Here is a 24,239-nt window from a genome sequence, read left to right as displayed (position 1 = left end):
CTTCAGCACCTGACCTGCTGCCCAGGGGTAAATTAGCGATAAGGGCTTGCTCTGGCCCCATGTACTTGGAGGTACTAAGCAACCTAAAAACATACAGCTAGTAATAGCTATAATTATTAGTCTGTAAATGACGTAAGTACTGATGTAATATTGTTCAGTACACCATACTCAGTCACCAACAGAAATATCTGCACTTATATCCACTATATCGTGTGTAATGTATGTAAAATGAATGTGTGTCTGTGTGGGTGTGCGTGTGTGATTGAGAGAGAGAGAGAGAGAGAGAGAGAGAGAGAGAGAGCTGTTAACAAAAATTTGTGCTGGAAAAAGGTTTCTGACTGAAAACAGACCCACAGTAAAGAATAAATTGAACAGCAGCTTAAGATTTCACATAATGTCGTTTCTAAAATTTATAAAATCTGTGGAAGACAATGAGCAACAAATTTATAAACGTTCAAATCATCCGACAATGTCCAAAGTGGGGGTGGAATCCACGATCTCCCCATTATGTGGCCTTATTAAAGTAGGAGTAACAAAGCTTGTGTACTATGATATTATCGAGAGAGATGTTTGAAGAAACCGTCAATTGTCGGAGCTCATCCGAAATAAGCTGATGCACTGAATTATTTCAGACGCGCAGTTGCAGACGATGGCCCCTATGAACGGGCTCAGCAGAGGACTGTCGACTCGCATGCGCCGCAGGCCTACTCACCAGCTCCTCTTCCTCCTCTCGTTGTCGTCATCGTCGCCGGGTTTCACGGGAGCCGCCTCCCTGTAAACACAAAAAAAGATCATGTGCTACATCATTAGAGGCCTCGCTCTCCCAACGGCTACGCAGCATTAAGACACTGCGGTGACGTATAGTGGAAATACTGCTTCACTACAGTGGTACGGATAACATGTTCTGTAGTAATTTACACTACTGGCCATTAAAATTGCTACACCAAGAAGAAATGCAGATGATAAACGGGTATTCATTGGACAAATATATTATACTAGAACTGACATGTGATTACATTTCCACGCAATTTGGGTACATGGATACTAAGAAATCAGTACCCAGAACAACCACCTCAGGCCTTGATACGCCTGGGCATTGAGTCAACTGAGCTTGGATGGCGTGTACAAATACAGCTGCCCATGCAGCTTCAACACGATACCACAGTTCATCAAGAGTAGTGACTGGCGTATTGTGACAAGCCAGTTGCTCGGCCACCATTGACCAGACGTTTTCAATTGGTGAGAGATGTGGAGAATGTGCTGGCCAGGGCAGCAGCCGCACATTTTCTCTATCCAGAAAGGCCCGTACAGGACCTGCAACATGCGGTCGTGTATTATCCTGCTGAAATGTAGGGTTTCGCAGGGATCGAATGAAGGGTAGAGCCACGGGTCGTAACACATCTGAAATGTAACTTCCCCTGTTCAAAGTGCCGTCAATGCGAACAAGAGGTGGCCGAGACGTGTAACCAATGGCACCCCATACCATCACGCCGGGTGATACGCCAGTTTGACGATGACGAAACACGCTTCCAATGTGCGTTCACAACGATGTGGCCAAACACGGATGCGACCATCATGATGCTGTAAACAGAAACTGGATTCATCTGAAAAAATGACGTTTTGCCATTCGTGCAACCAGTTTCGTCGTTGAGGCGCTCCTGTCTGTGATGCAGCGTCACGGGTAACCGCAGCCACAGTCTCCGAGCTGATAGTCCAAGCTGCTGCAAACGTCGTGGAACTGTTCGTGCAGATGGTTGTTGTCTTGCAAACGTCCCCATCTGTTGACTCAGGGATTGAGACGTGGCTGCACGATCCGTTACAGCCATGCGGATAAGATGCCTGTCATCTCGACTGCTAGTGATACGAGGCCGTTGGGATCCAGCACTGCGTTCTGTATTACCCTCCTGAACCCACGGATTCCATATCCTGCTAACAGTAATTGGATCTCGACCAACGCGAACAGCAATGTCGCGATACGATAAACCGCAATCGCGATAGGCTACAATCCGACCTTTATCAAAGTCGGAAACGTGATGATACGCATTTCTCCTCCTTACACGAGGCATCACAACAACGTTTCACCAGTCAAATCAAAAACTGGTTCAAATGGCTCTGAGCACTATGGGACTTAATTTCAGAGGTCATCAGTCCCCTAGAACTTAGAACTGCTTAAACCTAACTAACCTAAGGACATCACACACATCCACGCCCGAGGCAGGATTCGAACCTGCGACCGTAGCGGTCGCGCGGTTCCAGACTGTAGCGCCTAGAACCGCTCGGCCACTCAGGCCGGCTTTTTCACCAGTCAACGCGGGTCAACTCCTGTTTGTGTATGAGAACTCGGCTGGAAACTTTCCTCATGTCAGCACGTTGTAGGTGTCTCCACCGGTGCCAACCTTGTGTGAATGCTCTGAAAAGCTAATCATTTGCATATCACAGCATCTTCTTGCTGTCGATTAAATTTCGCGTCTGTAGCACGTCATATTCGTGGTGTAGCAATTTTAATGGCCAGTGGTGAAGTACGAGTAACCTTCGTGGTGAGAACTCCAACACATATACCAGTAGAACATGTCAAAAACCTTTATCAAAATTCGCTTTCCTTATTCACTGCTGGCCACTGAAATTGCATCGTCATGAAAGTGACATGTAACAAATGTCAAATTGGCGTGAAATGCACTACATGCTTGGATAATCACATGATTAGCTTTCTAGTGTAGCCGCATAAACGCTACCTACATTCCGTACATAGGGGAAGATTGCACAGAGGGTTCCTAAATGGCATTGAATGCTGGTTGTCTGTGACAATAGAAGATTACAGAGATGATTACAGAGATGCTTAAGGAACCGAAATGGTGGGAAGGCGACAATCTTCTTGACGAATGCAATTGCGAAAATTTAGAGAGCCGGCAGTTGAACCTGACTGCAGAACGATCGTAGTGGCGTCAAAGTACATTTCGTGGAAGGACGACAAGCATAAAACAAGGGAAATTATCGCTCGTATGCAGACATGTAGACAGCTGTTTTTACCTCCTATTTGCGAATGGATCAGGAAGGGAAATGACTGGTAGTGGTACAATGTACCTTTCGCCACGCACCGTACTGTGGCTTACAGAGTATTTATGTAGATATACACTCCTGGAAATGGAAAAAAGAACACATTGACACCGGTGTGTCAGACCCACCATACTTGCTCCGGACACTGCGAGAGGGCTGTACAAGCAATGATCACACGCACAGCACAGCGGACACACCAGGAACCGCGGTGTTGGCCGTCGAATTGCGCTAGCTGCGCAGCATTTGTGCACCGCCGCCGTCAGTGTCTGCCAGTTTGCCGTGGCATACGGAGCTCCATCGCAGTCTTTAACACTGGTAGCATGCCACGACAGCGTGGACGTGAACCGTATGTGCAGTTGACGAACTTTGAGCGAGGGCGTATAGTGGGCATGCGGGAGGCCGGGTGGACGTACCGCCGAATTGCTCAACACGTGGGGCGTGAGGTCTCCACAGTACATCGATGTTGTCACCAGTGGTCGGCGGAAGGTGCACGTGCCCGTCGACCTGGGACCGGACCGCAGCGACGCACGGATGCACGCCAAGACCGTAGGATCCTACGCAGTGCCGTAGGGGACCGCACCGCCACTTCCCAGCAAATTAGGGACACTGTTGCTCCTGGGGTATCGGCGAGGACCATTCGCAACCGTCTCCATGAAGCTGGGCTACGGTCCCGCACACCGTTAGGCCGTCTTCCGCTCACGCCCCAACATCGTGCAGCCCGCCTCCAGTGGTGTCGCGACAGGCGTGAATGGAGGGACGAATGGAGACGTGTCGTCTTCAGCGATGAGAGTCGCTTCTGCCTTGGTGCCAATGATGGTCGTATGCGTGTTTGGCGCCGTGCAGGTGAGCGCCACAATCAGGACTGCATACGACCGAGGCACACACGGCCAACACCCGGCATCATGGTGTGGGGAGCGATCTCCTACACTGGCCGTACACCACTGGTGATCGTCGAGGGGACACTGAATAGTGCACGGTACATCCAAACCGTCATCGAACCCATCGTTCTACCATTCCTAGACCGGCAAGGGAACTTGCTGTTCCAACAGGACAATGCCGTGCCACCCAACGTGCTCTAGAAGGTGTAAGTCAACTACCCTGGCCAGCAAGATCTCCGGATCTGTCCCCCATTGAGCATGTTTGGGACTGGATGAAGCGTCGTCTCACGCGGTCTGCAAGTCCAGCACGAACGCTGGTCCAACTGAGGCGCCAGGTGGAAATGGCAAGGCAAGCCGTTCCACAGGACTACATACAGCATCTCTACGATCGTCTCCATGGGAGAATAGCAGCCTGCATTGCTGCGAAAGGTGGATATACACTGTACTAGTGCCGACATTGTGCATGCTTTGTTGCCTGTGTCTATGTGCCTGTGGTTCTGTCAGTGTGATCATGTGATGTATCTGACCCCAGGTATGTGTCAATAAAGTTTCCCCTTCCTGGGACAATGAATTCACGGTGTTCTTATTTCAATTTCCAGGAGTGTAGCTTAGATTTGCGTCCAGTCATAAAATTTACTTTTTCTTATATTTCCGATATTTAATTTCTGGCCTAGGTGACTAGGTGCCAGGCTCTAAATTTCAAACCTCTGGGAATCTGTCCCTAGTTAGTTCTAGCATTTCCTCTCACTTGTCACTTGTTTCACTTGTGAGAGCGGTTTGTTAGTGTGAAAAATGCAAAGTTGTGCCAAGATTCGGAGTTCACACTAGAATTTCGGTTCGACCGTAATGGCTCAGTAAGTTAGTTCAAAGTTCGGACCACGGCTAGAAAAGCATTGCCGAGCGCCTGATGCACTGGATTGCACGTCCGCCCACTTTGAGTCTAAGGACCGTGCCCCGCCATGGTGCCTGTGGACACGGGTCTTACGCCCCAAAGATATTTGTTTGTGAGATGGCAAAGAAGTATAGATACACTTGTTGCTACTAGTTGAGGAGCACAAAAAGTGGTCAGATCGACTCTCTTAGAGCTAACCAAAGAAACAGTCAGGTTAATGACTTGTCCAGTCTGAAACATTCTTTGCAATTAATTAAACCCTTCACCAAACGAATTCCTAGTGTTTCATTTCTTATGCAACCGAATCCCGAAATAATGAAGTTAATACCAGAATTCTGACGATTGTATACGCCATAGAACAGTAGGCGTCGCTGCAATGTTCTACCACAGCCGAGTTATCGGATTATGAGAGCTTTGTACACGTCGATGTTCCATGCATCTCATGAATAACTGGCTTAGCTCACCCTATGCATGAAAGAACACTCTTGCAGGGCATCCTGCAGCCGTCAACCTTTTGATCCAGTTGTCCTTTACGATACCAAGAAACGTTGCCGCCTTCGATGGGGCAAAAAAAAAAACTTTGACGTGGTATTCGGTAACGATCCAGCTATCTTTGAGAAACGACTTCTTAACTGTGGTACAAAAGCCATGGATTTGAACCTCTGTGCTTAATCTTCGTCAGTTTGTAAATCTACTTCATGTTTTGTTGTGGATTTGTTGTGGAACATTTCCGTTTCTTCAAAACCTCTAAGTGTATAATTTCTTTCAGCAGACTATCTTCGCAGCAGTACTGCCCTATAAACCAGAGCACTAAACATGCCCATAATTGGGAAAGGAAATCGAGAGTGCGAGGTGTCGGTGAAGCATCACAGTCAACACATCCAGCTGCGAACGAACTAGATTGTCGCAGCCGTTGTTGTAGTCGGACGAAAATCGTAAGAGATGTCATAATTACAACAAGGAGTGACGACAGCACCATCTTAGTTTGTGTGCGTAGCGTGACACAAGCGATTTAAACGTGATCCTACCATCAAACTTTATGTCCAGACGGTACGTTTACGGACACAAGTTGTTCATGGAAACTTTTTCCGAAGTCACATCTACAACCGCTAGAAGCCCGTAATACGAACTGTGAAACACCTTCGTACGATACAAAGCTGTGCAGACGCTTCATGAGTCGTGCTTCAGTAGTTCAGTAGGCGCTGACACTGTAGCTCAGCGTGTTCGGTCAGAGGGCTTGCTGGTCTCTGTAACAAAAGAACTGAGGGAAGGGATCAACTATGAATTGAGCAGAGTCATCTGATCTCCACCCAGACCAAATGTAACGAACAAAAGTGAACAAACTGAAAGAGGGGATAAAAGTCGGTGGAGTACTGGTCGGCAAAGGCAAAAGTCTCGAGTTCGAGTAACTGTCCGACACACCGTTTTTATCTGCCAGGAAGTTTCGCTCATAAGGAAGATCATTTGCCAAAAATCAAAGATGAGTGATAGCTGATTTCGAAATAAACATCCTAATATTACGCGAACCATCGTGAAAAGTTCATAACCGCGACATTCATGTTTATATATACGAATATCCTTTAGCCTGTACTTCTTGTTTTCGCAGGCAGTGTAGAAATAAAATTACACCAATAACAGCTCGTACACACACGATAAGCAGATGGTTCAAATGCTCCTGCATTTGAAGCCGAGCTATCATTTTTATCTTTACATGATATGTTGACGATTTCCCCAGTTGTCTTCGTCAGATGCCGAGCGTACAATTCGTCCAACCGGACTTTAAACTATACACCTGCGAGCCACAAAACCTACACTCGACACCTGCGGAAGACAGCTAGTGAAGGTGTCGAAGTGTTTTGTGAACAGAAAATGACACCTCGGCTGTGAGAGATTGTAAAGCATTAATTCCGCAAAGGGATCTTGAAAAAACACACAATAAGCATTTATTCATTCCCATCCAATCAGTGAGCTGGTATGGAAGAAATTTTCAGATATGATACAATAAATGGCATCAGCCCCTATGTACGTACCAGTGATTTACAGATAATAGATTAAGAAGCAGCTGCAGGGTGACTTTCAACCACTCACCTCTTTCTCCTGTCATCGTCGTCATCGCCATCGTCGCCCGCTGCTCTCCTGCAAACAAACAACAATACTTTAGTTTGAGTCTGAGGAGGGAGGTGATGCACTATTTTCTCCCTATCTGACAGTACATTTTCTACAACCGAAAAGCAGAAAAAAACGATAGTGTCGACTTCAGGGATAACGATGAACATGTCCGTGTGTGTACGCGGCGTTGGTGGTAGGGGGGCGGAGACCTCTAAAGAGAGCGAACATCGTGAGCTTGCATTTGTTATCGATATATTAGTCCAGCGGCGGCGGCGATAGTTACAGATATCTATGGGTACAGAACACGACCACCTCTACATTGCTTAGCCCACAGCCAGCAGCCGCTACACTTCTAACGTGTCAAAGCCGATGGCTAGGTCGTACGTTTTCACGTCTCCGTGAAGGTATCTTTCAGCAAGATAACGCAGGGTCGCGTATTGCCTATGCTACCCTAATTTACCTCAATACAGTGGCTTTGGCCTCTTGCTCTGCCCAAGAGATACTCCCTATCTCTCATTCATTAAAAACAGCAGAGTTAGGTGACGCAGTGGTTAGCACACTCGACTCGCATTAGAGGGCGCGACGGTTCAAATCCACGTCCGGCCATCCACATTTAGGTTTCTGCGATTTCCCTAAATCACCCCAGGCAAATACCGGTATGGTTCCTTTCGCCCGCATCTCGTGGTCGTGCGGTAGCATTCTCGCTTCCCACGCCCGGGTTCCCGGGTTCGATTCCCGGCGGGGTCAGGGATTTTCTCTGCCTCGTGATGGCTGGGTGTTGTGAGCTGTCCTTAGGTTAGTTAGGTTTAAGTAGTTCTAAGATCTAAGGGACTTATGACCATAGATGTTGAGTCCCATAGTGCTCAGAGCCATTTGAACCATTTTGTTCCTTTGAAAGCGCACGGCCTATTTCTCCCCATCCTTGAAACAACTGAGCTCGTGCTCCGTCTCTAATGACCTCACTGTCAACGGGACCTTAATCCTTGATCTTCCTAGTTTTGTTTCCGAGAGACTGCATCATCACCGCTCTGGAGCCACTACGTTGATGAAATCTGGCGTGGCGTCATGCAACGATGTAGATATTACTAATCTATTTTTCCTACAATACTGTACACTCAGCAACATTATCTATTCTTCCTGGTCTTGCAGTTTCAATGTCAAGCAGTGTATAACAGTATCAGAAAGAGAATTCTCACTTTGCTGACAACGTATAATATTGTGCATCTCCACGTTGACCGATACAAGTATTGCGGAAGTGACTCAAGAACTAAAATGGGAGTCCCTCGGGGGAGGATCATGTTCTTTTTGAGGAACGCTATTGAGAAGTGGCATTTGAGGCTGACTGCAGAACAATTCTACTGCCGCCAACGTACATTTCTGTAAGGACCACGAACGTAAGATACAGAAGTTAGGGCTGCTACGCATGCCTACAAACAGCTATTTTTTCCTCGTTCTATCTGCGAGTGGAACAGGAAGGGGAATAAGTAGTAGTGGCACGACGTACTGTCCTCCTCCGCGCACCGTACGGTGGATTGCGAAGTACACTCCTGGAAATTGAAATAAGAACACCGTGAATTCATTGTCCCAGGAAGGGGAAACTTTATTGACACATTCCTGGGGTCAGATACATCACATGATCACACTGACAGAACCACAGGCACATAGACACAGGCAACAGAGCATGCACAATGTCGGCACTAGTACAGTGTATATCAGCCTTTCGCAGCAATGCAGGCTGCTATTCTCCCATGGAGACGATCGTAGAGATGCTGGATGTAGTCCTGTGGAACGGCTTGCCATGCCATTTCCACCTGGCGCCTCAGTTGGACCAGCGTTCGTGCTGGACGTGCAGACCGCGTGAGACGACGCTTCATCCAGTCCAAAACATGCTCAATGGGGGACAGATCCGGAGATCTTGCTGGCCAGGGTAGTTGACTTACAACTTCTAGAGCACGTTGGGTGGCACGGGATACATGCGGACGTGCATTGTCCTGTTGGAACAGCAAGTTCCCTTGCCGGTCTAGGAATGGTAGAACGATGGGTTCGATGACGGTTTGGATGTACCGTGCACTATTCAGTGTCCCCTCGACGATCACCAGTGGTGTACGGCCAGTGTAGGAGATCGCTCCCCACACCATGATGCCGGGTGTTGGCCCTGTGTGCCTCGGTCGTATGCAGTCCTGATTGTGGCGCTCACCTGCACGGCGCCAAACACGCATACGACCATCATTGGCACCAAGGCAGAAGCGACTCTCATCGCTGAAGACGACACGTCTCCATTCGTCCCTCCATTCACGCCTGTCGCGACACCACTGGAGGCGGGCTGCACGATGTTGGGGCGTGAGCGGAAGACGGCCTAACGGTGTGCGGGACCGTAGCCCAGCTTCATGGAGACGGTTCGAATGGTCCTCGCCGATACCCCAGGAGCAACAGTGTCCCTAATTTGCTGGGAAGTGGCGGTGCGGTCCCCTACGGCACTGCGTAGGATCCTACGGTCTTGGCGTGCATCCGTGCGTCGCTGCGGTCCGGTCCCAGGTCGACGGGCACGTGCACCTTCCGCCGACCACTGGCGACAACATCGATGTACTGTGGAGACCTCACGCCCCACGTGTTGAGCAATTCGGCGGTACTTCCACCCAGCCTCCCGCATGCCCACTATACGCCTTCGCTCAAAGTCCGTCAACTGCACATACGGTTCACGCCCACGCTGTCGCGGCATGCTACCAGTGTTAAAGACTGCGATGGAGTTCCGTATGCCACGGCAAACTGGCTGACACTGACGGCGGCGGTGCACAAATGCTGCGCAGCTAGCGCCATTCAACGGCCAACACCGCGGTTCCTGGTGTGTCCGCTGTGCCGTGCGTGTGATCATTGCTTGTACAGCCCTCTCGCAGTGTCCGGAGCAAGTATGGTGGGTCTGACACACCGGTGTCAATGTGTTCTTTTTTCCATTTCCAGGAGTGTATGTATGTAGATGTAGATGCCGATAAGTTTTGCGTTCAGTCGTAGAAAATTTATTTCTCTTACGTTTCCGATATTTAAAGTCTAGCCTCGGTGGCTGGGTGCAAGGCAATATATCTAAAGGTCTGGGGTTCGGTCCCTAGTAGGTTCTAGGGTGTCCTGTTACGTGTCACTTGATTCACCGTTGGCAACGATTTGATAATGTGAAAAACGCTAAATTGCTCCATGGTTCGGGGTTCACGTTAAAATGTGGGCCGTCCGTGGTGGTCGGCTAAGCCAGTTCGCCTTTGGAGGAAGGTAAGTGCTTACTACCAATGATAGGTCCACGCCTAAAAAGCACTGCGCTGTTCGTGCCGACCACCGGCTCTACCTAGCAATTGACTCACTGGGAGCACGTTGCTCATTTAGACCGAAAGGACTGTACCTGTATAACGGTATATGCGCACATAAATACTTATGCCCCAGAGAGATTTATGAGGCGTATTCAGAAAGTAAGGTTCGATCGGTCGCAAAATGGAAACCATTCTGAAAATCCGATGAAGCTTTGCGCAGATGTGTTGAGCAGTGTCTCTAGTACGCCCGTCGATCGTAATACGTCGCTCGTTTCAGTTCTGAGCGCACAGTGAGAACGTAAAGATGCCTAGAAAATAGTGTTTCCAGCCAAGTACGAGGGCCTGGTGAGAAATTTCGCCTGAAGCTATGCTGCCCACATCACATAACTGCATGCTTTTTCTTTTTCAAGACAATTCTGAGCCGCATTCTCCAGGGGCAATGAAGATGCAACTGCAGCGTTTTCAATGGGAAGTGTTGATTACCCACAATACAACCCGTAATTGGCTCCCTCTGAGTTTCATCTTTGCTCACATGAACCGCTAGCTATGAAGACAACATTTTGAGACATACAACGAGCTGTAGGCCAGTGTAGAGAAATGGCAGAAAGCACGGGCGGCTGCCTTCTATAACGAGAGCATTGGAAAGTTGGTACAACCTATGACAAACGTCTAAGTCGGATCGGCGACTATGTAGGTAAGTAGCTGGGAGTTGCAGCTAACTGTTGCAAATAAAATATTTTTGAATTTCACAGTGATTTCCATTTCGCGACCGATCGGACCTTGCTTTCGGAATACGCCTCATGTTTTTTGGTCACAAAGCAATGTGTATGGACTTCCTGCAACTGGTTGAGGAACGGGCGAAAGGTTGTCAGATTGATGCTTTGAGAGCTAATCACCACTGGTGACCAGCATTGCGTATCGAAATTATCAAACGAACAAGATGGCAAATACTCTTAAAGATGAAGTATGGAAAGTAGAAGACAAGGTACTGGCGGGAGTAAAGCCGTGAGGATGGGTCGTGAGTCGTGTTTGGGTAGTTCAGACGGCGGCATCACAGTAGCTCAGCCTGTTTGGTCAGAGAGATTGCTGGTCTCTGTAACTAAAAAATTGAGGGAAGTAATCAACTAAACATTTAACAGGTGTCACGTGACGTGCGCCTAGAGCAAATGCAACGGACAAAAGTGAACGAACCGAAAATCGGCGGAAGAAAAATCGGTAGAGTTATGGCCAGCGAAAGGTAAAAGCCCCGATTTCGTTTTTAAAAAAATGGTTCAAATGGCTCTGAGCACTATGGGACTCAACTGCTGAGGTCATTAGTCCCCTAGAACTTAGAACTAGTTAAACCTAACTAACCTAAGGACATCACAAACATCCATGCCCGAGGCAGGGTTCGAACCTGCGACCGTAGCGGTCTTGCGGTTCCAGACTGCAGCGCCTTTAACCGCACGGCCACTTCGGCCGGCGATTTCGTTTTAACCTGCCAGTAGTTTCACTCATAAAGATGATCATTTGCTAAACAATCAAAGATAAGTGATAGCTGATTTTGAAATGAAAAAAGCCCAATATTACACGAAACCATCTTAAAAAATTCCTAAACCGCCGCCATTTGTGTTGATATCAACGAACATCCTTTAGCCTGTACTTTTTACTTTCGTAGGTAGTGTGATAATAAAATTATACCAATAACAACTCGTACAGACACGATAAGCAGATGATTTACGTGTTCCTGGATTTGTGGCGGAGTTCTCATTTTATCTTTACACGATATGTCGACAGCTTCCTCAGTTGTCTTCGTCAGACGTCGAGCGCAGAATTTGTCCAACCCGACTTTGAACGATACATGCTGCGAGCGACGAAATCTACACTCGACACCCGAGGAAGACAACTAGGGAAGGTGTCGAAGTATCGTTTAAACAGAATAGTGATACCTCGGCTGTAAAAGTTTATAAAGCATTAATTTTACGGAGAAATCATGAAGGAATACACAATAAGCGGTTATTCATTTCCATCCAATCTGTGAGCTGGTATGGAAGGTATTTGAACATGTTGTTGTTGTGGTCATCAGTCCTGAGACTGGTTTGATGCAGCTCTCCATACTACTCTATCCGTTCAAGCTATAAGGCGTCAATAAAGGATGATTTTCCTAAATGACAAACTGTAGAATAGGATTCGTGAGACGATACAGAGCAAGAAAGGAAATCTGTCCCTAAGGGAGGAACACCCATTTGAAGGTAAGGATAAAAGGTCTTTGACAGCGCATGTTTCAGTGACTGAAAGCACTCATGAGAACACACCGGCAAGTGTGAATGTTCTGTCTGTACGATTGTTTTAGCTTCGCAATCAACAGGGCAGTGAGATGGGGCTCCGTCGAGTAGTATCCACATTACATTTCGCACAACCAAAGGCACTTCTTCCAGAAGGGAAAACAGGATCATCAACAGGAAGTGCAGATATGTGTCGTCTGTGAGGTTTCGTGGAAGAATGACCGCTCCCGCGAGGTGGTCACTGGTAATCCCCGCCTATGCAATGAATGTGAACCGGTACTGATGTTTCTCTGCCATCAAGGAGGCTCTCCGTAGCACGCCCCGTGTAAACCTGTTCTGTGACAAGGATACATGACAGATATCCCAGCACTGCGGTGGCATGTGCGACAAACCAGCGACAAAAGCGTTGCTGAGCAGGCATGTAGCATATGTAATGAGGCATGCACGCGTTGTTAAGAGATAGGGATATTGTTCGTGGAGAATGTTCCACAAGTTCATCTGACGTACCCCATACTGGCGGGTCACTTGTCTGGTGCTGATTACGGGGTTATTATCAAAGATCTTTTCTTTCCACCTTTACGGTGGGTTTACCTTCCTTGATAATCGTTTCCGGCCACGGGTCCATTTAAAGATTTTTGCTCCTTATCCTCGAAGGCACAGTTTCCTGCAATTCGACCGCATTTAGAAAAAATCACTCTATATAAGCTGAGGTGCTGAATAAGTGATATGTTGATTCATAACATTCTACAGACCGATTGATAGGATTCACCAACAAAGTTGTTTCTGTGCTGCAGAAGATAATAATAGACCGAGACGAATACATAATAGAAAGTTGTGAATGGCATTATAGAACATGTACGAGCAAGATGGATGTGTACAGGTAAAGAAATGTAGAGGTTTTTATCCAGCAGTGGTTTGTGGAAGTCAAAATACCGTTGCCCCTCCTACTGCTGCTGCTGTTCTTGCTATCGATATTCTCTATGATGATGACTGTTTCCATTTTGAACTTTTTTTAACGAAGTGTCATTTGTATACGTCTGAGTGTAATGTCCGTTAATGAAATACGTAAATACTGGATGTGTTGATCAGTAGCCAAGTACCAATTGCACTTGAATGTAATGTTCGTTAGCCGGCCGCGGTGGTCTAGCGGTTCTGGCGCTGCAGTCCGGAACCGCGGGACTGCTACGGTCGCAGGTTCGAATCCTGCCTCGGGCATGGGTGTGTGTGATGTCCTTAGGTTAGTTAGGTTTAAGTAGTTCTAAGTTCTAGGGGACTTATGACCTAAGATGTTGAGTCCCATAGTGCTCAGAGCCATTTGAACCATTTTTTTGTAATGTTCGTTAATGAAATACGCAACTACCGGATGTATTAACCAGTAGCGAAGTACTAGTTGCTCTCTGCTCATAATCGTCGCACGGTCTGAGTGTACAGTACAGTCTCTAGGCTCATAACATGCTGCAGTATTCTCTCTGTGCTGCTTTCACTTCCGTAGAGTGGCGCCATCAGATAACCCACAGAAAGCTATGAGACTGTGAGAGATCTTACCTCGTCTTCTTGTCCTCGTCGCTTTCTTTCGACTCGTCGCTTTCCTGTGTCTTGCCCGCGGTCCTGAAAGAAACATTTACTTCCTTTAGACCACAAACGCCAGAAAGTATGCACATTTATTCCGTATTACAACAAAAACCTTTTTCAGAGCGTTGCGTAGAAAAAGGCAGATAGTTTGGTTGTATCAATGGATTTGTATGGCACACTCTGCGATCTGCAATTCAGGATCTGATATTCTGACTATGGGCTTTCCCCGAAACGCGCGAATAAAAAAGTTTTAACACAAAGTGGTCTGATGTCAGAGACCAAAAAGCGGTGAAAAAGTTGTGTACAGTATTCACTAAATAATCGCAGGCACACTCTACGACTTTATGTCCCAATCGAATGACAGTAAATCTTTTTTTTATTTTCGATAAAATTAATGTTTGTTTTTCGAGTGACCCTTCGATCAACATATCGTTGTACTATTACCCACAAGACTTTTTCTTTTCGCTGAGATTGCCTAGAGAGTTACAGAGAGCCAGTTCGAGTTGTAGCAGAGAAAGTTACATGTCTAGTGTGTTAGAATTAGCGGTTTGATCTTGGATTTATCAGAGGGCGATCGGATTGCTACTGCGCAGGGACTTTATTTAACCTTATCTCGTGGATTAAAGCGAGGCTAGCGGGGTTTATTAATAACCATGTTCACTAATACGACAAAGCAGTGTGTTGATCCGGGTGAGCCGATAAACTGTTTTTCCACGAAGAGCGTGGTCAGTTAGTAGGTCGCATATCAGGAACGCATGCTTCGCAGAGGTGTAAGACGTGCGGGCCGAAGCAAAGATGTGCTTTCGCGGCGTTGCATTGATAATAAGGCGAGAAGTGAATGATTTCAATTTTAGTAAAAGTCATAGTGAGGTGGAGAGTAGCAAGAAATAAGTAGCAAGAATTTTGACTGACACAATGTAAGTAAATTGAGAGAGTGAGGGCATACTTACTGTGGCGGTGCCGCTGCGGTCAGGGCTGGGCCACTTGCCTCCGCCGGCCTGCAACACGACACGAGGGGTTGTCACATCTTAGACCGACAATGCACGTAAACAAAGCAGCCAATACAGTTCTATATCACAAACACAAATGAGATGGAATAGTTTGTGAATAAAATCGTCTCGAAAGCTATTAAAATTTTCTTCATTTGTTACGTCGTTTCGGCTACTAGCATCATCAGGTACCTGAAACTAAGATTTGAGGACCATAAAGAGAGGCAGGGAACTGACTCTCGGCTTCTCAGGCATCATTCTCTGTCACAAACACAGATAAAGATGAAGTGCGACTTAAACAGATATTATTTGTACAGTCGTGGACAAAACGAGCGAGACCCCTCGCCTTTTCGTTATGCTGATCTGCACAGCTTTAAAGTCTGCTGCACAGCATAACAGGCAAGGCGACGAAGTGCTACCAACATACTACGCACAGGCGTGAAATTGAAACACTATCCGAACTTTGTCAGACTGTTTTCAATCATGTGTAAGGCTATATTAATGCTCATTAGTGTATTTAACACAACACGTAAATATAAGATAGAAATGAAAGAAGAAACGCTAATTAGTCTGAACTGCACTAATAAAAATGAACTTCAACTTATCGAGATAACACAACTGTTCTAGTAAGACATAGTACCCCAGATCGTTATGAATTAGCAAAATATTTCGCGCATTCGGCCGCGAAACGGTTTGTGTCAACTTTCAGACTAGTCATAGTGGATTACCGTTGCTGACCTACCACGAAAGTGTGCAAATTTAGCAATGCGTGAAGATTCATAACGAAATTCAGTTAAAAATCATTCAGTGCCTCGCGAACGTCAATTCAATTATTCACAGAAGCGGAAAAAGGAAGTCAGTACCAAGTATGAAATTCTACAAGAGTTTCATATTAACATCCACAGGGTGCCAGTACAGCATAAATGTAGCAATAAAACGTATTGAGGGCGCGAGAATTTCTTAAAATTGCCTTACTGATAGTCTATCTGCCTCCGTCGAGATTAGAACCGAAAACAAACGAGACCCCGCTTGCAATAGCAAACACCTTTCACTACGCTAGCATACAACCCAGGCAAACAGCCCTCTATTATTACCTCAGACAAGAATAAGCCGGCAATTTCTCAATGAAAATGGCAAAATGATCTGCAGTTTCTGTTGCATAGAGCTTTCTGGACTCTAAAATATGAATTTTCTACCTTTATGTCACCGCTTATGTGACAATCATTCAGGATGTTTATCGAAATAACAAAATACTGTTATTAGCGAGTAACGGCAACGGGTTCTACACAACGCTGGTGACTACTTTGAAAGACAGTAACAGGTGCAAACATGTAACTCTTTTGTACTGGTTGTGAATAAATAGTTGCCACTATTTAAGTTCCAACCCTCGTATAGTCTTACATATGATTGAAAAGAGTCTGACAATTTTGGATAGTTCGTCAATTTCACGCATGTGCATGGTACGTTGGTAGCACTTCGTCGCCTTGCCTGTTATACTGTGCAGCAGACTTTAAAGCTGTGCGGATCAGCATAACGAAAAGGCGAGGGGTCTCGCTCGTTTTGTCCACGACTGTACAAAAGATACAAAAATGACAGAGTGCTTACTTAGGAAAGCATTACAATAGTTACATTAACTAAAAATGATTTTCGTGCAGATACGTTTAACAGATGATGAGGAATAAGATTAATTCACAGTTTGAATACAGTACTGTAACGGCCGCGCGGGATTAGCCGAGCGGTCTTAGGCGCTGCAGTCATGGACTGTGCAGCTAGTTACGGCGGAGGTTCGAGTCCTCCTTTGGGCACGGGTGTGTGTTTTTGTCCTTAGGATAATTTAGGTTAAGTAGTGTGTAAGCTTTAGGATAATTTAGGTTAAGTAGTGTGTAAGCTTAGGGACTGATGACCTTAGCAGTTTGGTCCCTTAGCAATTCACACACATTTGAACATTTTGAACTGTAACGAAACCTTAATTTAACACAGGGTAAATGGAAACTGAGTATGACCAATTAATACTAGGCTGACTTTCTCTGTCATGTTTTTGTTGATTTCCTGTATTTCCAGAAGGTCGCCTTTCTACTTTTCTTGACATAATGTAAAACTTCACATTCTACATCATATGAATGGTTTTCTGATAAAAGATGATCACCAAAGGTCAGAGCTGTGGTAATTAGGCTACGTGAATGTGAGAGAAGCTGGCTATTAATAAGGACCTTTGCTCATCATATTTTAGCAGAAAACCATTCATATGACGTAGAAACCATTCTGTCAAGAACAGCTGAAAGATGACCCTATTGAAAATACTGGAAATCGAGGAACACATGACGCAGAATGCCAGCCTGGTATTAAATGATCATCAAATATTAGATTCAAAGTGTGTTAAATGTATCTCCTGCGAAACATTGTTTACGCCCTTTTCAGTTGATGTAATTATTGTAACAGCTTGCCGCGCAGAGTGGCCACCCGTTTAGAGGCGCCAAGTCACTGATTGCGCGGCCCCTCCTGCCGGAGGTTCGAGTCCTCTCTCGGGCTTGGGTGTGTACGTTGTTCATAGCATAGGTTAGTTTAAGTAGTGTGTAAGTGTAGGGACCGATGACCTCAGCAGTTTAGTCCCTTAGCAATTCACACACATTTGAACATTTTGTAATACTTTCCTATGTAAACACTCTGATGTTTTTGTATCTTTTGTAAAAATAATATCTGTATAAGTCGCACTGTGTTTGCTACATTCAGTTGTCACCTGAAGATGCCTGAGAAGCCAAAAGCCGGCTCGTGAACGGATAAACATAATTTTACAGAACACTAGGAAGTGTTTTTCTTTTTAATATTAAAGAGAATATTCGTATTTGTTGTAATTTGCAAAGTTCTCTCTCTGGGAACAAGCCCTAGGCTGCGGTAAGCCCAATCTCAATGGTATCCACCCCCATTGGACTGTTATGTTTCTAGGTGAGCCTTTGTACTGTCTCGATGGGCTATTATCTATAAAATATGTGTCTACTCTTCCATAACTCTTAGATCTGCAGTCAACAAATCTTACGATGACTCATAACTTGCTTCTTTTTTATATGCCTAGCTTCTCTCTTACGTCATCGTATGACTGAAAGTGAGCATAGCATAGACTGACCTTGTTTCCTCAGCGGGAGCAGCTGTCGCCAGTAAGCAAACCGCCGCGACGCCGATCGCCACCTGTGGACAAATACACACGTGGTGTGATGAAACTGCTTACTCTGTACATGGTGTGTCAATTTCTAGCGAACAATTCTGACTGTGTGCTTATGGGACCTCGTAGAGGGATTTGTCCTGACATTCGTGGGCGGTTCCCAGGCAATAGAGGAACCGAATATGCCTCAAACACCATCATCAAGGTGCCTGGGTCGATTCCCGGCCGGGTCGTACATTTTCTCCACTCGGGTACTGGTGGTCTGTTTCCCTTATCTTCCTATCCCATATAAGTGACACGAAAATCGCCTGCATGGCATTATATGAGAAATCTAAGCAAATGTGACTTCGTTCCAGGGTACCGTTTGACCTTTATGAATATTCCGAATGTCGAAGAGCTCTGTCGTCTCGTCTTTCCACTACTGAGACGGCAGTATTGGCACGTACCGACAGCCAATACAAATGATAAATAAATGTATAAAAATTGAAAAAATAAATAAATAAAGACTTGGTAGCTTTCAGCGAAATGCACTTATCCTGTCTGGTGCAGTTTTAAATTGTTCCTCGTAATCATCATATATGTGATTTTACATATTTTTCACTTACCAGTGATAGTTTGGACCTTTGATCATCACCCAACAGAGACGTCTTCAGCAATAATGGTTTCAGACGCGCCTGTGTCTTCCACTCAAGTCACATTTTTTAAAAGAACTGATAGCCGGCCGGTGTGGCCGAGCGGTTCTAGGCGCTTCAGTCTGGAACCGCGCGAGCCCTACTGTCGCAGGTTCGAATCCTGCCTCGGGCATAGATGTGTGTGATGTCCTTAGGTTAGTTAAGTTTTAGTAGTTCTAAGTTCTAGGGGACTGATGACCTCCGATGTTAAGTCCCATTGTGCTCAGAGCCATTTGAACCACTTTTTTAAAGAACTGATACCTTTATAAGCTAAACCGGCTACTTGTTGAAACGAACTAAAATGCTATGAAGAGGACGAATTCTAGAGTTTATTTAAATATCAAGGTCATCTGTCGCCTCCGAAGATTAAAGTGTCCTCGCTGCATAATATTCAAACTTTCTCCCTTGAAAAAGGTTTCTTCAAGTTTTTTACCAAGGTTGTACCGAGATGTGTGATTGTCTTTTTTCAGATGTTTACCAACAAAAATTTCTCAACATTTCTGTTTTAAGCTGTCGCCAGGAGAAGAATCCTCTGACCATTCCCATCGTTCTTCTTCGTGTACGTTGTATGTTCACTGTTATTCCTATCTGTTGTGGTCTAATAAACGTGAGCAGTAATCAGGTAACAGGTCGTACAAGAGGTTTTCAGTCTTTCGTAAACGAACTACAATTTTCCAGCAACCTACACATAAATCGCAGCCTGCTTTACCCATTAAGGAGTTTATGAACTCATTCTAATTCAAGTCCTACGTATTGTTCCCTCCCAAACATGTGTTTCACATGACCGTCTCTAATTATGAGTCATTAATCCTACTCGAAGCATGCCACGGTTTTAGGTTTCACGAAGTATACAACTAGGCACTTCTCAGAGAACTAGTTGCCAGTCTCAAGCACCTAAACAACCATTCAGTGACATTCATAAGGGGAATTCAAGAGCTGATTCCTTGGAGAGTCGTGTTAATGAAGCGTATTAACTGGATAGGGTGCCTCGAAGGATTAGCGCACAATTCCATTGTACAGGGTGAACCCGAAATCCGCTGACAAAATTTCTAAGGTTGTTCAGGGACTTTTCTGGTATTTTGGTGTTAGGGACCGTGGCCTCTGGTGGCTCGTTGTAGAGTAATAATGTAAATATTATTTTTTCTGCTTGTTGCGGCAGTTAACTTTGGTTCTGTGAAAAAGCATATAATCTGCTATCACCAAAACGTACAACTCAACACAGAGTAATGCAACAACCCCTAAACGATAAAGTACTGTGATGCGGGTCCATCTCTGTGGGAACAGTTAAGCTTAGCTTTCTTCCAGTGGATTCATTCAAAATGGTTCAAATGGCTCTGAGCACTATGGGACTTAACACCTGTGGTCATCAGTCCCTTAGACTTGGAACTACTTAAATCTAACTAACCTAAGGACATCACACACAGCCATGTCCGAGGTAGGATTCGAACCTGCGATCGTAGCAGCAGCGCGGTTCCGAGCTGAAGCGCCTAGAACCTATCGGCCACAGCGGCCGGCGTGGATTCGTTGAAGGTAGACGTGAGGTGCTGTAGGCCAAATCTTCATCAGCAACTCTATCGGTAGTAGGCCTACTGTATATAATTGTTAACGTACAACTAACACTGCCGCGAAAACAAACCCTAGACAGAACCGAGCAGTACCAAATGCAAGTAGAGTCGACATTAATATTTTCAGCAGAAAATACCGTGAGTGAATGGGACAAGTTTATTTCTGAGCATGACACACAGCGCATACCTTCGAATTTGCACTGCTCTTCAGATATATTCAGTGCAGTACATATTCTAAGACACATGGGGGTAAGAAACCACGTCAAATGTAGTTATTTTGCAACAAGTACCGGAGACCATTGGTTGCCTATACCATGATACTGAAAAAACTTCCCTGAACAACCTGAGAAATTTTGTGGCTGGAGCTCTGGTTCGCCTCGTAAATCCCCGTGATAACCTCGTGGCGCAGTAACCTGGGCCTCTAACACAGCTGCAGTTTGCTGTCTAAGTTATAGTTTACTGTTGCAGTGTTAGTATAGGAGCCTCCGTATAGGGAGATCAGATGTACAGAATTACGGACCAGTATCGGTTACATCCATGTGCGCTCCTGAATCCTAAGCTCAAACATTACAACATTCCTGGAGGCAAACAAGCTTGTCCCATAGAATCAGCACGGTTTCAGAGAAAAGCCAACACGCTTCTTCATTCACGTCACCTTGGAAATAGTAAATGTTGCTGAACGAGCAGATCCCGTGTTCCTAGATTTTCGAAAGACGCCCGACATTGTACCATATCGTCGACTACTAATTAAGACACGACCACAAAGGATATCTTCTCAAATATCTGATTGGCTCGAGAAACATTTAAGTAACACAGTCCAATAAGTTCCCATGGACGGCGAATGTTCCATGGAAACGAAAGTGACATCACGTTTGTCGCAAGGAAGTCCCATGATGCTTTTCGGGGATGCTGTTGTATACAGAGAAATCGCGACGTTAGAAAATTGTAGCGAAGTGCTGGAAGACCTACAGAGAGTCGACTCTTGTTGCAGAGAGTGCAGACTGGACCTCAACAAGTGGCACGTATTTCTGGTACTTAGGCAGAAACAAGCTTTATTGTATGATTACACAACTGTAGAACAATGACTGGAATCAGTTACTTCCATAAAAAAAAGCCTAGGACTATGCTTACGGAGCGATCTGAAATGGGATGGCTGCATAAAATTAATCACGAGTAAGGCAGATGCCAGACAGAGACTCAGTAGAAGAGTCCTCAGGAAATGTAGTCCATCAACAAACAACTATCTCATAAAACACCCGTTCGGCAAATACTTGAATATTGCTTGTCAGTAAAAGATCAGTGTCAGATGGGACTGGCAGAGGAAACAGATATCCAAAGAAGAGCAGCATGTTTAATTAAAGGTTCCTAAGAGGAACAAGTTTAAATGCAGTTTCATTTAGTGAGCGCAAAAACGTCGCAGAGATGTTCATCATCTACGTGCCAGACGATGCAAGAGAGGCGTTCTGCATACAGTACGGTCTAGTGTTCAAGTTCCGTGAGCGTACGTTTCTATAAGAGTCGTCCAATATATTGCATCCTCCTAAGTGTATCTCGCGAAAAGACCATCAAGATAAAATTATTCAAATGGCTCTGAGCACTATGGGACTTAACATCTATGGCCATCAGTCCCCTATAACTTAGAACTACTTAAACCTAACTAACCTAAGGACATCACACAACACCCAGTCATCACGAGGCAGAGAAAATCCCTGACCCCGCCGGGAATCGAACGTGGGAACCCAGGCGTGGGAAGCAAGAACGCTACCGCACGACCAAGAGCTGCAGACGGGAGTCAGCATGTGAGGACATCAGTCCCCTAGAACTTAGAACTACTTAAACCTAACTAACCTAAGGACACCACACACATCCATGCCCGAGGCAGGATTCGAACCTGCGACCGTAGCGGTCGCGCGGTTCCAGACTGAAGCGCCTAGAACCGCTCGGCCACACCGGCCGGCAATAAAATTAGAAAGATTCCAGCCCACATAGACGGTTACGAGCAATCCTTTCCGCGACTATATGCGACGGGAAAAGGAAAAGCAGGAAATGACACTGATAAAGTAGTCGTCGGCACTCGCCTCAACGGGACAGATGCAGACGTAGAATAGGACCGCTTAAATAATTTATCAGATGGCACCAGGAGCACTAGGCTTGTAAGATTGTTGGCTGATGAAGGTGTTGTACGATCCTAAGGAATTGTAGGAAAAAATTGGCCAAATTTTTCACTTGGTGTAACGAATGTTAAATGTGGGTTAATTTTAGATAATGTCTGTAACCAAGAGAAGGAATCCACTACTGTTGGATTAGATGATTAATAGTGAACATCTTAAACACTTCACATCGCAGTACAAGTATTCAGGGGTAGTACTAAGAGGGGATATCAAATCACGTAAAATCAGTATTAGGGAAAAAGAATGGTAAACTTAGATTTGTTCCAAAGGTTCTGGGGAAACGCAATTCATCGGTAAAGAAAATCATGTAGGCTGCTCTTGTGTGACCATTTCTATTGTCCCGGTTTTTCATCGATCGAAATTAAAGATGCGCTGCTAGGCCCTTAACAGGTCGCTAAAGTGTTACAAATGCTCGGAGAAATTAAATTGGAATCCTTCGAACAAAGACGACGTAGTTCTCTGTTGAGTGAATTTAGAGAACGCGTATTCGAAGAAGAATTTGGCACCATCAAGCTGCCACCATGAGAATAAGAGAGATGATGACACGTACAGATGCATGCAGATAGTCATTTTTCCCCGTCTCAGTACGCGAGTGGAACAAGACAGAAAATCGATAATACTGGCACGATGTACAATGTAACCTTCGCCCTGCATAGCGGGCTTTGCGGAATGTAGATCAGAAGATGTAGATAGTTAGTCTATGAGGAATAGGTGTATCGCTTACCAGAAGGAGAGCTCGTGTGGCAGCCATGTTGTCCAGTAGTGGTGTGCTGCTGGCTTTGGGCTGCCGACGGTTTTTATAGCTCCACGCGCCGTCCCTGGACAGTGGGGAACACCCACGTATCAGGCGGCGCCCGCCCCATGCATTTGCGACCGGGGCGCTAACGCGTGGCCTTGCTTGTCTTACGTGTTCGAGACACGGGAGGCGTTAACGAACCAGGCACCGGCCTCTGAAATGCCTGTCCTGTGCCCCTCACCAAGGTCTGGCACCTCTCTGCAAGTGTTTGCGACAGCTGCTCCAGTTCCCCAGCTGCTTCTCTATCTGTTCCACTATCTACGTTATTGCTCTGCAGTTCAAAATTAAGTGTCTGGTAAAGGGTTCATCGCACGACCTTCAAGCTACACTACTGGCCATTAAAACTGCTACACCACGAAGATGACGTGCTACAGACGCGAAATTTAACCGTCAGGAAGAAGATGCTGTGATATGCAAATGATTCGCTTTTCAGAGCATTCACACAAGGTTGGCGCCGGTGGCAACACCTACAACGTGCTGACACGAGGAAAGTTTCCAACCGATTTCTCATAGACAAACAGCAGTTGACCGGCGTTGCCTGGTGAAACGTTGTTTTGATGCCTCGTGTAAGGAGGAGAAATGCGTACCACCACGTTTCCGATTTTGATAAAGGACGGATTGTAGCCTATCGCGATTGCGGTTTATCGTATCGCGACATTGCTGCTCGCGTTGGTCGAGATCCAATGACTGTTAGCAGAATATGGAATCGGTAGGTGCAGGAGAGTAATACGGAACGCCGTGCTGGATCCCAACGGCCTCGTATCACTAGCGGTCGAGATGACAGGCATCTTATCCGCATGGCTGTAACGGATCGTGCAGCCACGTCTC

General features: G+C 45.8%; 1 protein-coding gene across 1 annotated transcript; it reads right to left on the bottom strand.

The window, feature by feature from the left end:
- Positions 1–708: 708 nt before the first annotated feature.
- LOC126188385 (uncharacterized) lies at positions 709–23,369 on the bottom strand. The gene is made up of 6 exons (XM_049929985.1): positions 23,340–23,369; positions 18,173–18,234; positions 15,013–15,060; positions 14,036–14,098; positions 6,913–6,960; positions 709–772 (listed from the first exon to the last, which is right to left on the bottom strand). The coding sequence occupies exons 1-6, from the start codon at positions 23,364–23,366 to the stop codon at positions 709–711; spliced, it is 312 nt and encodes a 103-aa protein (XP_049785942.1). The 5' UTR covers positions 23,367–23,369.
- Between the last annotated feature and the right edge of the window lie 870 nt (positions 23,370–24,239).

Source organism: Schistocerca cancellata, chromosome 5 (genome assembly GCF_023864275.1).
Source record: "Schistocerca cancellata isolate TAMUIC-IGC-003103 chromosome 5, iqSchCanc2.1, whole genome shotgun sequence".
In the NCBI taxonomy this organism is placed as follows: Eukaryota; Metazoa; Arthropoda; class Insecta; order Orthoptera; family Acrididae; genus Schistocerca; species Schistocerca cancellata.
The sequence above is the reverse complement of the archived record's forward strand: the minus strand, read 5'-3'. Positions and strand labels throughout refer to the sequence as shown.